The sequence below is a fragment of the Podarcis bocagei genome (assembly GCF_964188305.1).
Source record: "Podarcis bocagei genome assembly, chromosome: 10".
NCBI lineage: Eukaryota > Metazoa > Chordata > Lepidosauria > Squamata > Lacertidae > Podarcis > Podarcis bocagei.
In genome coordinates this window covers 4,671,237-4,687,924 of record NC_138135.1, presented here as the reverse complement: position 1 = coordinate 4,687,924, position 16,688 = coordinate 4,671,237, and the positions used below count along the sequence as shown (strand labels likewise).

The 16,688-nt window shown below is 50.1% G+C and overlaps 1 protein-coding gene across 3 annotated transcripts in view; it reads left to right on the top strand.

The window, feature by feature from the left end:
* HCLS1 (hematopoietic cell-specific Lyn substrate 1) overlaps nt 1-16,688 on the top strand; it is a 33,005-nt gene that overhangs the window by 9,204 nt on the left and 7,113 nt on the right. The window contains exons 3-13 of one of the 3 annotated variants that reach the window (XM_081210187.1): nt 196-269; nt 4,268-4,397; nt 4,890-5,000; nt 5,940-5,994; nt 8,950-9,060; nt 10,136-10,246; nt 10,428-10,483; nt 10,699-10,768; nt 12,258-12,439; nt 13,407-13,532; nt 15,306-15,666. In XM_081210187.1, coding sequence (XP_081066313.1) covers nt 196-269; nt 4,268-4,397; nt 4,890-5,000; nt 5,940-5,994; nt 8,950-9,060; nt 10,136-10,246; nt 10,428-10,483; nt 10,699-10,768; nt 12,258-12,439; nt 13,407-13,532; nt 15,306-15,666 — 1,387 coding nt within the window. The remainder of the gene's footprint in view (nt 1-195; nt 270-4,267; nt 4,398-4,889; nt 5,001-5,939; nt 5,995-8,949; nt 9,061-10,135; nt 10,247-10,427; nt 10,484-10,698; nt 10,769-12,257; nt 12,440-13,406; nt 13,533-15,305; nt 15,667-16,688) is intronic. The other 2 variants (XM_081210188.1, XM_081210189.1) reach the window with 2 other exon arrangements.

Sequence of the window (16,688 nt, the reverse complement as noted above, 5' to 3'; positions counted from 1 at the left end):
CTCTCTTTCCCCTCTTCCTTGTCCCACTCCCTCAGCTCTGAGCCTTCTTCCCTTGAAGGTTCACTGGCTGTTTCCTCCCAACATCCCTCTGCTTCCAACCAGTCTTATGACGCAGGATAACGCAGAAGTCTGTGGCAATAATGTCGATGGCAATTTAGATTCCTAACTAATTGTGTGTGTGTCTCTCTCTTGCAGAACGACATCTCAGAGAAAGAGCAGAGGTGGGGGGCGAAAACCATCGAGGGTTCCGGCCGCGGAGAGCACATCGAGTGAGTTATTGTTTCCTCTCCTCCTGCTGGTTCAAACCTTGAGTAATGGCCCAGGTGGATTGTTAAAGCCATGCATGCACCAGAGAGAGCAGACCCGGCTCTTTGCTGCTGGGGGGGGGGGGTTGGTGGCAGGCCTTGGAAGGTGTGAAGGGAAGCAGCAAAGGCCTCGGGGGGGGGGGGGAATTCCAGCAATTCCAATTCTATTTTAAAAAATCTTTTTCTTTTTTCTCTGAATCTTTTACCTTTATCCATCTATTACAGGGGTCAGCAAACTTTTTCAGCATGGGGCCAGTCCACTGTCCCTCAGACCTTGTGGTGGTGGTGGTGGTGGAATATATTTTGAAAAAATATATAAATGAATTCCTATGCCCCACAAATAACCCAGAGATGCATTTTAAATAAAAGGACACATTCTACTCATGTAAAAATACACTGATTCCCAGACCATCAGTGGGCTGGATTGAGAAGGCAATTGGGCCAGATTTGGCCCCCAGGGCCTTAGTTTGCCTACCCATGATAAATAGTAGATAAATAGGCACCGCTCTGGCAGGAAGGTAAATGGTGTTTCCATGTGCTGCTCTGGTTCACCAGAAGCGGTTTAGTCATGCTGGTCACATGACCCGGAAAAACTGTCTGAGGACAAATGTCGGCTCCCTCGGTCAGTAAAGCAAGATGAGCGCCACAACCCCAGAGTCGTCCAGTCGCGGACGACTCTGGGGTTGCAGTGCTCATCTTGCTTTATTGGCCAAGGGAGCCGGCGTACAGCTTCTGGGTCATGTGGCCAGCATGACTAAGTCGCTTCTGGCGAACCAGAGCAGCGCATGGAAACGCCGTTTACCTTCCCACCGGAGTGGTACCTAATTATCTACTTGCACTTTGACGTGCTTTCGAACTGCTGGGTTGGCAGGAGCTGGGACCGAGCAACGTAAGCTCACTCCGTCACGGGGATTCGAACTGCTGACCTTCTGATCGGCAAGCCCTAGGCTGTGTGGTTTAACCCACAGCGCCACCTGTGTCCCTTCCCTTTCCCTTTCCCTATATATCAAATATAAGATTAGATGCCAATTTAGAAATTATTACTATTAACAGAACTACCATGCACTTCACCATAGTGAGGATTAGACTCATGGCTGCAACTCTACGATTCTATGATTCCATGACCTTCAGGCAGAGTCCTCCTTCAGACAGAGGACTGTCCCCTGTCAAGATTGAGCAGACATCTCTCCTCTGCAAAGTGGGTCCCAGGAACCCATGGCCGCTCTGTTCTTGAACATGGGTGCAAGAATCTGCATCGAAGACTCTGCCCCCAGATGCAGCAGTGCCTCTGGGCTGTGATTTGAAGCGATGCAGAAAGCAGCCCCTTCTGCACTCTCAGGGCCAGTTGCAGGAGCTGGGCTGGGGTTCCTGACCTGCATCACGTCAACCTTCAGGGGTTGCCATGGCTGCGCCTGCTTCTTGCAGGAAAAGGAAGTGGTGTGCGCTCAGCGAGCAGCTTGCCAAATAAGGGCTTTTGCAGGTCAGCCACAAATAGAAGAGTCTCCCGGAGAGGAAGGAGACGCTAAGGAGACGCTATTAGGTGCATTGGCTTGTCTGGGGTCCACCTGGCTGAAGAGAGATCATTGACTTACGTTGCACCCCACATCTGTGTGCCAATTTGGGGCAGTTTCTCCAGCCATGTAGGAATGACATCTAACTGCTTGTGATTTGCGGTGACTGGTTCCTTGTTCTGCCCTCAGAAATCTGAGTGAGCAAATGGTTTCCTTCCTCTTTCTAAATTATCTCTGTATTCTTAGTTATTACAGTGGACCTTCCAGATACGAACTTAATTTGTCCCGGGGGTCTGTGGTGACCCCAAAAAGTCCGAATCCGGAGGCGCAGCTTCTGCACAAGCGCACGGTGCGATAGAGTGTTTCTGCGTGACTGCAAAGCACGCAGAGCGCTTCTGTGCATGCATGCGCGGCGAAACCCGGAATTACTATACACTTCTGGGTTTGCCACATTCGTAACTTGAAATTATGACAACAAAGCTATTGTAACCTGAGGTACCACTGTATTTATATACAGTGGTACCTCTGGATGCAAACGGGATCCGTTCCGGAGCCCTGTTTGCATCCTGAAGCGAACGCAACCCACGTCCGTGCGTCTGCGCGGGTCGCAATATGCTGCTTCTGCGCATGCACGTGATGTCATTTTGAGCATCTTCACATGTGCGAGCGGCGAAACCCAGAAGTAATGCGCTCCGTTACTTCCGTGTCGCTGTGGAGCACAACCTGAATAGGCTTAACCTGAAGCGACTTCAACCCAAGGTATATCTGTATATATAATATCTATGAGTTGCTCCTCTATTTGGACCCATGTTAGGGCAAAGCCTTTATTGGGCCAACCGAAATGTCACAAAATAGCGTGCAAGCTTTTGTACTCTCCGGAAAGAGAGAGGGAGAGGGGAAACCAGCTCACTGACAAGAATTGCAGTCGCACAACTTTGCAACAGATTGCGCAGATTAGGTCTCAGTTGCCACAAAGCCAATCCAGCTGTTTCTTTGGGGTTCAGTGGATCTGCTCCCTGCTCACAATTCTAGTGCCATTGCATGGAGGCAAGACGCAAGACCTTCCTTCAGTAGCATATATGAGGAACCTGCTGGACCAGGCCAGAGGCCCATTTGTTCAGCATCCTGTTCTCACAGTGGCTGACAAAGATGCCCCAAAGCAATTCCCACAATCAGGATCCGAGCCCCAGAGCCCCCTGCTATTCAGAAGCGTTGCTGCCTTCAAGCGTGGAGACAGAATAAAGCCATACCAGCTAGGAGCCATGGATAGTCGTCTCCTCCTCCTCCTCTTTTATTTATTTATTTTGTATTTATTATTGATAACAATTTATTGATTCTCCAAAAATAACAATACACAAAAAGGGGGGAGAGTTCAGAACCAAATTAAAGCATAAATTTTGATCGACTTCCCTCCACTCCCCCTCTTGGTTCCAGTATAATATACTTGTTTATGCACGTCCACAAAACCTTATCTACTTAACATTCCAGTTTTAAAACCTTCTTCATCTTATTACAAGTGACTTTTAAAAGTTATACTAATGTCAAAATCTGTACACAAAGCTTTAAAGATATGCTTTAAACTATTGCCCTTTTTGTAATAATTTCTCCTGCACAGTTCAATATTTTTTCTGGGTTTTGCTGCTTGCGCATGCACAGAAGTGCTCTATTGTGCTGTGCATGTGTGCAGAAGCGGCACCTCTGGGTACAGATTTTTTGGGTTGCGCACGGATCCTCGGAATGAATTAAATTTGTAAGCAGAGGGTCCACTGTACTTTCTGTACCAAGAAATGAAAACTGACACGGCGTCCTTTCCAACACTACAAATCTACGATTTTATAAATGCTTGTTAAATAGCCAACATCATTTAATCTCCCTGCTAACCTGTCAGGGTATGGGACGCGGGTGGCACTGTGGGTTAAACCACAGAGCCTAGGACTTGCTGATCAGAAGGTCGGCGGTTCGAATCCCCATGACGGGATGAGCTCCTGTTACTTGGTCCCTGCTCCTGCCAACCTAGCAGTTCCAAAGCACACCAAAAGTGCAAGTAGATAAATAGGTACCGCTCTGGTGGGAAGGTAAACGGTGTTTCCATGCACTGCTCTTGTTCGCCAGAAGTGGCTTAGTCCTGCTGGCCACATGACCCGGAAGCTGTACGCCGGCTCCCTCGGCCAGTAAAGCGAGATGAGCGCCGCAACCCCAGGGTTGGCCACGACTGGACCTAATGGTCGGGGTCCCCTTTACCCTTTAACCTGTCAGGGTGAAAGCTAGATAAATGGGCCACGCAGAAGTGACCTCAGTTCTGCCTGCAGGTGGCTGCCCATTGAACCCAGTATTTCTAGAGATGGGAGGGGGGAATAGAGAAGGGATCTGCCTTGAAATGGTCACTGGGTTGGGGGTCATTCAGCCCTGCCTCCTTTTTCAAACTCCACCCTTTGTGCTTTGACTCTGCAGCATCCACAAGCTCAGGAGCAAAGTGTCCGAGGAACATGAAGTTCTCAAGAAGAAGGAGTTGGAGGCTGCGCCCAAGGCATCCTATGGTTACGGGGGCAAGTTTGGCACGGAGAAGGACCGCATGGACAAGGTGCAAAAGGGGGAAGGCGCTGTTCTTTGGATGCTGCTAAGGTTTCGGGTTTGTTTGTGTATTGTGTGTGTGTGTATCCAAGAAGCAAGGGCCCATTTTTCACGGTAGTAACCTGGACCCTCACCCTCACCTCTGTTTGGTGTTTAAAATATTTATTTATTAATTTGGGGCTCAAAAAAATAGGGGTTGTCTTATACATAGGGGCATCTTATACACAGAAAAATACGGTACAAAGCGAGACAGCTTTGTCACGTCTGCAAGTGGGCAGTGTGGGGCTCACTGACTGATGCTGACAATACCCCCCTTTGGAGTTGTCATCATCATGACATCATCATGACGTCAGGTGATTAACATCGGGGGCCTCCATCACCTGTCAAAGTGGTTTGCGGAGAGGGGTGGGGAGCTGACCAACCAAACAACCAGGGCACCCTCAGAATTATCTGCCCAGAATTATCTGGCAGGATTTGACACCGCTCTGTCTTGATTTCCCAGAGTGCTCTGGGCCATGAGTATGTTGCGGAAGTGGGAATGCACTCATCTCAGACAGATGCAGCCAAAGGCTTCGGAGGGAAGTATGGGGTGCAGAGGGACCGAGCAGACAAGGTGAGTGTTGAAGTCCCGTTGTGTTTACCTTTGATATCTGCTGCCAGGGCGTTCCACAGGGAGGGTGCCACCACCGAGAAGGCCCTCTGCCTGCTTCCCTGTAACTTGGCTTCTCGCAGTGAGGGAACCAGCAGAAGACCCTTGGAGCTGGACCTCAGTGTCCAGGCAGAATGATGGGGGTGGAGACTCTCCTTCAGGGATACAGGACCGAGGCCATTTAGGGCTTTAAAGGTCAGCACCAACACTTTCAATTGTGCCCAGAAATGTACTGGGAGCCAATGCAGGTCTTTCAGAACCGGTGTTATATGGTCTCAGCGGCCTCTCCCAGTCACCAGTCTAGCTGCCGCATTCTGGATTAGTTGTAGTTTCCAGGTCACCTCCAAAGGGAGCCCCACATAGAGCGCATGGCAGTAGTCCAAGCGAGAGACAACCAGAGCATGCACCACCCTGGCGAGACAGTCTGCGGGCAGGGAGGGTCTCATCCTGCATACCAGATGGAGCTGGCTGACAGCTGCCCTGGACACAGAATGGACCTGCGCCTTCATGGACAGCTGTGGGTCCAAAATGACCCCCCAAGCTGAGCACCTGGTCCTTCAGGGGCACAGTAGCCCCATTCAGGACCAGGGAATCCCCCACCCCCACCCCCTGTCCCCCAACAACCTCAATCCATTAACCGCCATCCATCCTCTAACTGCGTCCAGACACTTTCCAGACATTTTATGATTCTTTGAATCTCATTCTGTGCCTCTGCAGCCCCCACCTCTAGGTTACTGCTAGGCTGAGGGATTGTGACACTGGCCTGCCCCACTCATAGCACATTGATTGCAAGCTCTTGGGGGCAGAGAGCTGTCCTTTTTATTTCCTTGTGTTGTTCTCTGTGGGTCTTTATATGTACCTATAAGAACTACAACAACCTTTCTCACCTTCTGTTCCCCACAGTCGGCTCTCGGTTTTGAGTACAAGGGCGAAGTTGAGATGCACACCTCCCAGAAAGGTAAGGTTGGAGAGATTCCTGCTGCTTCCTCTCATTCTCCCTCCCCCCCTTCATTTTTTTGTTTTTCAGAAAACGTTGGAGAGCTGCATCACAAAAATTGGAGAAGTGTGATTTTCAAAGGGCGTTTGTGTTTTGGTTTGCGTCTTGGTTCAGGAAATGCGAACAGCCAAACAGATTCCTATCCCTGGTGTCTGACTGCAGCCATCCCTCTGCCTCTCTCTCCACGTGCTCCAAGGCCTCTGGAGAGGGAAGGGGCATTTTGAGCATGTGGAGAAGCACAGGGGACCACATTTGTCCATGGCTGTAGGGCAGGCTGGAGCATGACGATAGATGCACACAGAGCTATGCGCCAGAAGGCAGTGCAAAAGAATGTTGTCTCCTACTGGAGTTCAGCCCACCATGAAATGCAGAGAGCATTCTCTATTTTAAGCATTTGGTGCGCCACACTTTAGCCATAAAGCCTTCCAGAACATCTTACACACAGTCAGAACAAGACAGTCCCTACCTGCAGGCTCACAGTCTAAAAAAACACAACACACGAGGGGAAATGGGCAGGAAGGGAAGAGGAAAACAAAAACCCAGTCACCAGTTTCTTTTTTTTCATTTTAAATTTTTATTACAAATTTCAACACAGTAATTTTAAAAAATACATCCTCCACATTGTTTCCCCCTCCATTTCCCCCTCCCCCCACTAAACAGACCCCCCCCCCCGACTTCCCTCAGCTCCTTTCTCTGGTTTCTCAACACATCTTTCTATCTGCATGTTATAAAATTGCAAAGATCCTCAAATTATCTATCTATGTAATATAATACAAAGTTTGTGAATGTTTAATCAAAACCTGCCAAAGAGTCCAGTTCATTTTGCTGCTTCTTCAAAAATTTCGTAAAAGGTTCCAATTCATCTTTGAAGTCACAGTTATCCTTATCACGTAGTTTGTGTGTCAATTTTGCCAATTCCGCATAGTCCATCAGTTTTTCTTGCCAAAGTTCTTTCGTCGGGATTTCCTCATTCTTCCATCCTTGTGCTATTAAGACTCTTGCCGCCGTTGTCGCATACATAAAAATGTTTTTTAGTTTCTTTGGCAGGTCTTTTTCCACAATCCCTAATAAAAAAGCGTCAGGCTTTTTCACAAATGTTATATGGAACATTTTCTTTAACTCATTATATATCATTTCCCAAAACATTTTAATTTTGCTACAATCCCAACACATATGGTAAAAAGTCCCTTCTTTTTCCTTACATCTCCAACACACATTTGAGCCAGTTTTATACATTTCCCCTAATTGTACTGGTGCCCAGTCACCAGTTTCCAAACAGCTGTTCCTATAAGACGGTTGGACTGCGCCTTGTATGCCTCCTTCCAGCAACTCCTGGTGATGAACATATCACTCTGTTTTTCTTTCGACCACATCAACAAGGAGGAGAGGAGGGTCTTGTCACCTGGGGAGCCCAGGACATCCCAACACAATGCCCAGGCTTGCACCCCGGGGAAGTGACTTTGGTCACTTTGGCTGCTAATGCAGCAGTTCGGCTTCACTCCCAGAGGCGCACTCCATTGCCTCTTGAGAGCTGAGCCTTCAGCAAAGGTGATGAAATGCGCTTACTGCTTCCCATCTCTCTTCTTCTGAGGCATCCTGAGAGCCCCACGGTGGCCGCTGAGGGGAGAGGAGGCCTGATGGGGCTGGCCTGTTTCAGCAGAGCTCATGGAGGGAGTTCTGCTTCCCAGCTCCATCTCCCTCATGCCACTTCTCCTGAGATGGCCCAGCTCTTGTGGGTTGGAGCTGTTTCTGTTGGATCAACCCATCACCATCTGATGGATGATTTAGAAGGATTGGATCCGTCACCGCTTTCGCTGTGCGTGTGTGCCAGTATCCGCACTCAGCAGTTACATCTCAACACAGCTCCTTCCTTGGAAGCATCTTCTGGGTTGAAGGTACACACAGGAGGCAATTGTGCTGGGCCCGGGGGTTAACCCGAGCAACGCGCTCCAGGTCCGGTCCTGAATCCAAGGATTCCACGAGGAGTCAGTCCAACCAAGCCAAGGCAGGAAACCAGGATAGGTCAGGCACAGGGTAACAGACAGGTAGCAGCAATGTTGCTCCCGCAACCTGGGGCGGGGTCCGACAGCCTTTTATCTCTTTCGGGGTAACGGCCGGCCCTGATCCCCCGGTGACTCACCTCCCTGTTTCGCCCGAAGGTGAGCACTCCTCCTGCAAGTATTCAGGTCTCTCCTTCTCTCAGACCTCAGTCTCTGCAGCTCGGGAGACGTCAGAAGGTTGCAAGACCCAGGGGCCGCCTCAGCCTCCCCTGACCCAACCGGTAGTGGAGCAGCTGTAAGTGATGGCCCAGCTGAAGGCGACGAGGTCATCCCCGCATCTGGAGCCAGGGCAGGTTTAGGCCCCTGACTTGGCCCAGCTGGTGTTTGCTGCAGGGGAACCTGTGCAGACTGGGACTCTTCAGGATCAAGCCCCAGACTGGGTTCAGATGCCGCCTGAGGCAAAGGATCCGGTGCAGACTGAAACTCCTCTGGCTTTGAGTCTGAGCCCAAGTCCCAGGCCATCACAGCAACAAACACTCATGGATGCCATAAAGATTCAGTCAAGTGTAGAAGTTTACTTGACAGGCAAATATTGGTAGCAAATATATATAGCCATTCACCACTGCTGTGGTCAAGGCATGCTTAGAGTCCAACAAGAGTCCAAGATTCTCTCTCTCCTTCTTTCACTGCAAGGAGCAAGCAAGAGACTCACAACAACTTACGACAAGTTACACTTGTCTGTGCATGTCCAAAGAACAGTTCCCACAGAAAATGTCCTTGCATAGACAGAACAATCTCAGCCTTCTACTGCTTCTTAAAACTTCTTCTCTGTTTCTGGATTCGCCCACACACAGAGAGAGAATATCCAACAGTCTCTGCAACTCTCTGAAATTCACTAGGTTTCACCTCCTTGCAGATTATGCCGTTGGCTTTGGGGGCAAGTACGGTGTGCAAAAGGACCGCCAAGACAAATCTGCCCTGAGCTGGTCACACAAAGAGGAATTGAAACCCCACGAGTCCCAGACAGGTGGGTGTTGAATGCCTCCCAGTTCAGAGAACGATGTGGGTGGAGCTCTTGGAAAGAGACAAGCAAGCCTTCATCGTGTTGCTTAGCCCAGCCTTCCCCAACTTGGTGAAGTCCAGGGATTGCTAAACTCCATCATCCCTGGGTCTTGGCCATGCAGGCTACGGGGAGTTGGGGTGCAATAACATATGGAGGGCACCTGCCTGTGGAAGGCTGGAGTCCTGTGTTTGAGAAGGATGTTGGCAAGCTGGAAGATGTGCAGAGGAGGGTGACCAGGATGATGGAGGGTCTGAGGAACGGTTGAGGGAGCTGGGTATGTTTAGCCTGGAAAAGAGGAGGCTGAGAGATGGGAGTCAAAGATCTGAAGGGTTGTCCCATGGAAGATGGAGCAAGCTTGTTTTCTGCTGCTCCAAAGGACTCCCAAACCAATGCTTTCAAATGACAAGAAATGAGATTCTGTGGAACATTAGGAAGAACTTTTTGACAGTAAGAGATTTTTGACAGTGGGACGGACTCGCCCTCAAAAGGTGGTGGACCATCCTACCTTGGCGGTTTTTAAACAGAGGTTGGATAGGTATCTGTCAGGACCACCTTAGCTGTGATTCCTGCATTGCAGGGGGTTGGAGATGACCCTTGAGTCTAATAATAATAATAATAATAAATTTATTATTTATACCCCACCCATCTGGCTGGGTTTCCCCAGCCACTCTGGGCGGCTTCCAACCGAATATTAAAAACAATACAGCAATTAAAAACAATTTTATGATTCTCTGTTAACTATCCATAGCTCAGTTGTTGGGGAACAGAGGTTGCTAACCTCCAAACCACAGGCATGAAGTGCCCCCCCATGCACATTTCCTTCCCATCCCACTATTTTGGGCACCCCATGAATCCCAGGTGAGGGAAACCGATGCTGTTGTGCCTTGGTGCTGCTTGTGAGCTTTCCAACTGGGGCGCCTGATTGGCCACCATGAGAACAATGGATCCAGCAGCCAAGATCTTCTGATGTGGGGCAGACCATGGAGCAAAATGGGGTCAGCTCTTTCATCTTTCTGAAATTCACTCGTCCCCCTTGCAGATTACGCCGTTGGCTTTGGGGGCAAGTACGGTGTGCAAAAAGACCGTCAAGACAAATCTGCCCTGAGCTGGTCACACAGGGAGGAATTGAAGCCCCACGAGTCCCAGACAGGTGGGTGTTGAATGCCTCCCAGTTCAGAGAATGATGTGGGGTGGGGGTGAAGCCCTTGGAAGAGGCTGCCAAATGTATAGAGCCCATCATGGAGATGGGCTTGCCTTTGCTGAAAGGCTCCTGTGGCTTGGTTTCTGGAGGGCCATTCATTTCCTCCCTTTCCCCCCTTCCCACATTGCAGATCATGCCAAGGGATTTGGGGGCCGCTATGGGGTGCAGAAGGACCGGGTGGACAAGGTAAGCAGAGCTCGCTCCTCCACCAAATGCCCTCTATGGGGCAAATAATCCATGCTGATAAGATCCTGTGAGCACCCATGATTGACCTTCTCAGAGTCTGGTTCTGGGAGGCAATGATGCGCAGCCTCTTGAGGCAAGACCTCCTGCATGGAGGTGAGGAACCTGTGGCATCTCTGTCCTGGCCAGCTGGGTGTACTGTGGACCTCTCTTTGCAGAGCGCTGCTGGTTTCAACGAGATGGAAGCTCCAACTTCCTCGTATGAGAAGACAACGCCTGTGGAGGCCGGTAAGTCTTTTCCCAGGCCAACCTGTCAAGGTCAGTGAGTTGATGCCCACAATGATCTATGAGTGATGTTGGAAAACCCCTAGGAATCGAGACCCCCTAGTTGCTTAAAGGGAGCTATTTGCACCAGAGCTTTAGCAAGCCGTCCATGGAGGGTAGGTCCATAGAGGGTAGGTGCCTCTAAGTGCCTCCTGCACTACGGGCTCTAGACTGAGCTAGGGAGCTGGAGAAGGTGCCCCCCCCAAGTTCCACCAACTCTACGATCCACTATAAAGTCAAGTTGCATCATGCATGCATTTTGCTTCAGAGAATTCAGCCACACACGCTTGGCTGCAGCTCCATTCTAGATCCATTCCAGCCTTTTTCTTCTGCCTTCATCTCTCTCTGCCTGCCTGCCTGCCTCCTCCTCCTCCCATTGACAGGTTGCTCACATGTGGAAGAGTGAGGGGAGGCAGTGAAGACCCGGGGGGGGGGGGAGAGCTCCCTACGGGCTTACCCCCCCACTTGCCAGCCAAGGTAAAGGTAATTTTGGCTACGCTCATGACCCTCAGAACCAACCCTCTGCATATGATGCAACTTGACTGTATATTTTGGAACGTTGTCGGTTGGTTCACTGTGCATTTAAGATGTCCCCCCCCCCAAGATAAAAAGGTAAAGGGGCCCCTGACCATTAGGTCAAGTCGTGACTGACTCTGGGGTTGCGGCGCTCATCTCGCTTTACTGGCCGAGGCAGACAACGTTTGTCTGCAGACAGGTTTTCCGGGTCATGTGGCCAGCAGGACAAGCCGCTTCTGGCGAACCAGAGCAGCGCACGGAAACGCCGTTTACCTTTCCGCCAGAGAGGTACCTAATTATCTACTTGCACTTTGACGTGCTTTCGAACTGCTAGGTTGGCAGGAGCTGGGACCGAGCAACGGGAGCTCACCCCGTCGTGGGGATTCAAACCGCCGACCTTCTGATCGGCAAGTCCTAGGCTCTGTGGTTTAACCCACAGCGCCACCCGCGTCCCTGGTACAACTGTATAGCCTCCTGCAAAAGTCAATGCACTTTGCTTCTGGAACCCCTAGATGGGCCCATGTTGCAGTCCTAGGCACCTGCCTCTCCTGTGGCCCTTCGCGACAGAAGTTGCCTTGAGTTGAAGCCACCCACTGCGCCACCCGCGTCCCTAGATATCATGTCTCCCAAGATATCGTAACCCAATTTTGCGTGAGGGTTCTTGAGATTAAGGAGCAGGTTTCCACCTTCCTTTGGATAAAACAGAGTCCCATTCTGAATCAAGATGGCGGACTGAACCTTTCGGAACTAATTTTAACCACTGATCTTGAAGCTGCACAGACTTTAAAACTGCACTGATTTCTTGTGTCTCTTCGAATTCTTGTGCTGTGTTGGGTACGAGGCTGTTAGTTTTATAACAAACTGTGTTATTCAGTGGGTGGGTGGGTGGAGGCCCCCACTGCCAAGTCTTCACCCTGCCCCTTGTCATTGTCACCAGCTTCTGCTGGAGCAGGTAACCTGAGGCAGCGCTTCGAGAGCATGGCCAAGTCAGCCGAGGAAGACAACCGGAAGAGGGCAGAGGAGGAGCGCGCGCGTCGCCAGGCCCGGGAGAAGCAGGAGCGCCAGGCAGCCCAGAAGCAGCTGCAGGAGCAGGAGAAACAATGGGAACAGGAGCAGGAGGTGAGGCTGGAATTGGATAGATCTAAAGGATCTAAAGGTAATTGGATAGATCTAAAGGATCTAAAGGATCTGGGATGTGGGTGGCACTGTGGGTTAAACCACAGAGCCTAGGACTTGCCAATCAGAAGGTTGGCGGTTCGAATCCCCGCAACGGGGTGAGCTCCCGTTGCTCGGTCCCTGCTCCTGCCAACCTAGCAGTTCAAAAGCACATCAGAGTGCAAGTAGATAAATAGGTACCATTCCAGCGGGAAGGTAAACGGCGTTTCCGTGCGCTGCTCTGGTTTGCCAGAAGCGGCTTAGTCATGCTGGCCACATGACCCGGAAGCTGTACGCCGGCTCCCTCAGCCAATAAAGCGAGATGAGCGCCGCAACCCGAGTCGGTCACGACTGGACCTAATGGTCAGGGGTCCCTTTACCCTTTACCTTTAAAGGATCTAATGATTCTTTTTTAAGAGCGGGCGCACCATTGCCCCCTTCAATTCCCCTGGGAATGTCCCGGTGCCAAGGGACAAATTGATGATATCCCCTAGGGGGGCCCGCACCTCATCTGGACACGCTCTAATCAGCCAGGACGGGCACGGGTCAAGAGGACAGGTGGTGGGCTTTCCAGCTCGGAGGAGTCTGTCCACATCGGCTGGGGATATCCAGTCAAAGTGGTCCAATACTGGACCCGAGGACATTCAAACTATATCCTTGTTCTTCCTGTGTATGGCAATTATTTGTCCGTGTTGTTTCTTCCTGTCCTTGTAAAATATTATGTCTATCTTTTCCCGGTTGTTGCTGTTCTCCATCATGCCTTGGGCACAGCTGTTATCCCATTTTAAACTCCTGCCTTTTATATGTTTCCAGCTTTTTGTATCTTACCTGATCTGTATAAGCTGCCTTGAGTCCACTCTCAGGGAAAATGGCAGAATATACAGTGTAATAATAATAATAGTAATAGTTTTATTTAATTTTGTCCTTTCAGGAACCCCAGAGAAGTGAGGAGCCAAGGAGCAAGGCTCCAGCCCCCAGACTCTCACCAGGGCCCATGAAAGTGGGCAGAGAGGACATGGGCTTGCCCCCTGTGCCACAGCCAGCCCCTGAGCACCAGGTAAGGACTCACTCGTGCCCAAGATGGCGATGCTTTGGGGAACACCAATGGAGAGGTGCCACCCAAGAGGTGTAGAGTGGCCAAGGGGGCTGGACAGTTCCTCTCAGTTTGTGGACTGACCTCCTTGTCAGGCGCTCATCCTACACTCGAGTAGGACCCTGGTAGAGACACATGCCTGACTGGCATGTTCCCTCCCTCCTGGTCGATCGTTCAGGAGCTTCAAAAGCTTTCTTCAGCCCAAACATCACAGCGACCGATGCCAACAGACACCGGCACACTTAGGGATCCGCAGAGTTTGCGCACCTTGCGTGACAGAGCTCAGCAACTCAGCATTTTGGCTAATCTACTTTATTTACATATAAACACACACGGAGCACTGCAACATGGCTCCCTCTCTCTCTAGCATCAGACAGCAAAGAGAAAAAGGACAAAGGACAATAGTCCCACTTCACACAACGCAGTAACACAAACATCCTGTCTCCGTCACTTCCCACTCTGTGGAGTCAAAACATATACAGTCATGTGAAAGACAACAATCCCATGACTGCAGTCATGGAGCAGGAATTCTAACACTCCTGTCCCTGGTAAATAAGTAGACTTGGGGGGTCTGGGGTGCTGGACTAGGTAGGCCCTTAGCCTGACCTAGCAGGACCTTAAATTCCTATATTCTTAAACTTAGGTGAAGGTTATGGAATGACGGTATTAATTTTACTGCATGCAGCACGCTTAAAGAAAATGTTATGAAAATGTTGTGTAGGTGGTATTTAACACCAGTTAAATTGGCTAAAATGTATAGAACAAAAAACGAATGCTGGAAATGTAAGGAAAAGGAGGGTACATTTTATCATATGTGCTGGACATGTGAAGATGTAAAAGCTTTCTGAGAAATGATATATAATAAGTTAAAGAAAATGTTTAAAAACACTTTTGTTAAAAAACCAGGAGCCTTTTTTCTTGGGTATAGAGGGTAGAGATATACCGAGACAAGATAAAAAATTGTTCTTATATGCAACAACTGCGGCAAGAATTTTGTTAGCCCAAAGATGAAAACAACAGGAATTACCAACCAAAGAAGAGTGGCAGGTGAATCTGATGGACTTTGCAGAACTGGCAAAACTGACAGGAAGAATCTGGAACCAGCGAGACCAAGCATTTCAAAAAGACTGGAATAAATTTATATTATATTTGAAAGACGACTGTAAGCAATTAACATCACTGGCAGGGTTTTCTGAAGATCTGTAAGGTGAAATTGCTGCCTATTCAGGTTGAGTAATTCAATATTTTAGGTAATGGTACAACAAGGATAGGTAATGACACGAAATGGAAAGATGCAAAGTTGAAATTGTGTAAACCATCAGACGGGAGGGAGGGAAGCTGTTAGTCTCAGCTGTGCCAAAGAGATAAAATAAGAGGGTACGATGTTAGGTAATGTGATTATATGTAAAACCAATAAAAATAATAAAAAATACAGTGGTACCTCTGGATGCGAACGGGGATCGTTCCAGAGCCCCGTTTGCATCCAGGAGCGAACGCAAGCCGCATCCATGCGTCGCCGCTTCCGCGCATGCGCGTGGTGTCCTTTTGACCGCCTGCGCATGCACGAGCGGCGAAACCCGGAAGTAACATGCTCCATTACTTTTGGGTTGCTGCAGCACGCAACCCGAAAATACTTATCCCGAAGCTACTTCAACCCGAGGTATGACTGTAAACTTAGGTGAATCCGGTTTGAGCTGGCAGGGCTCTCATTTTCCTCCCCATATTCCCCATGCCCAGGCAGCGCCAGAGGAGGAAGAGGAAGATGAACCCCCTCCAGCTCTTCCTCCACGGAGCCTGCTCTGGGGCGAGGGCGTTGCAGAGCCACCCAAGCCATCTTATGTGCCGCCACCACCGCCACCTGCATACACGGAAAGCCAGGACTACGGCGGTGACTATGAGGAAGTCGGGGGCCCCCTGGACCGCCAGGAGCCTCCCAGCTTGGATGAGGATTATGCCGACGGTGGGGACTACGAGGAGATGCCAGGTGGCCTTGATGGGGACGAAACCATCTACGACAATGCTCTGGACGCCGACCAGGAGGACTATGAGGAGATCCCAGATCAGATTCCCAGCAACCGTGGGGGAGCGCCCTTGGAAGGTGAGAGAAAGGAAGGCATTCATAGCCCTCCCTGGGGGTTCCGCCATTGGGGATACTACTACTACTACTAATAGCAATAATAATGCAGTGATACCTCTACTTGCAAGGGACGCGGGTGGCGCTGTGGGTTAAATCACAGAGCCTAGGGCCTGCCTATCAGAAGGTTGGCAGTTCGAATCCCCGCAACGGGGTGATCTCCCGTTGCTCAGTCCCTGCTCCTGCCAACCTAGCAGTTCGAAAGCACGTCCAAGAGCAAGTAGATAAGTAGGTACCACTCCGGCGGGAAGGTAAAGGGCATTTCTGTGCGCTGCTCTGGCTCTCCAGAAGTGGCTTAGTTATGCTGGCCACATGACCCGGAATCTGTACACTGTCTCCCTCGGCCAGTAAAGCGAGTTGAGCGCCGCAACCCCAGAGTCGTCCACAACTGGACCTAATGGTCAGGGGTCCCTTTACCTTTACCTCTACTTACACACGCACCTCTGGTTATGTATCCTTCGGGATACACACACGGCATTCCTAGAAGTGTTTTTCCGGGTTTCTACCATGCCGTGCACATGCGCAGAACAGTCACTTTTAGTTGCAAAAACCTCAGGATCCGACCGGAGCTCCAGAACGGATCCTGTCTGTAACTGGAGGTACCACTGTAATAAATTATGTATACCCCACCCATCTGGCTGGGTTTCCCCAGCAGCTCTAGGCAGCTCCCAACAAAATATTAAAAATACAAAAAACCCCAGACATTAAAAACTTCCCTAAACAGGGCTGCCTTCAGTTGTCTTCTAAAAGTCTGGTAGTTGTTGTTCTCTTTGACATCTGGTTGGAGGGCGTTCCACAGGGCAGGCACCACCACCGAGAAGGCCCTCTGCCTGGTTCCCTGTAACCTCACTTCTCGGAGGGAGGGAACAGCCAGAAGGCCCTCGGAGCTGGACCTCCATGTCCGGGCTGAACGATGGGGGGTGGGCTGTGCTTTTTTTCTAAAAAAATGTTTAGGGGTCCTGTCATTTTCCTACTCAAAATGAAAT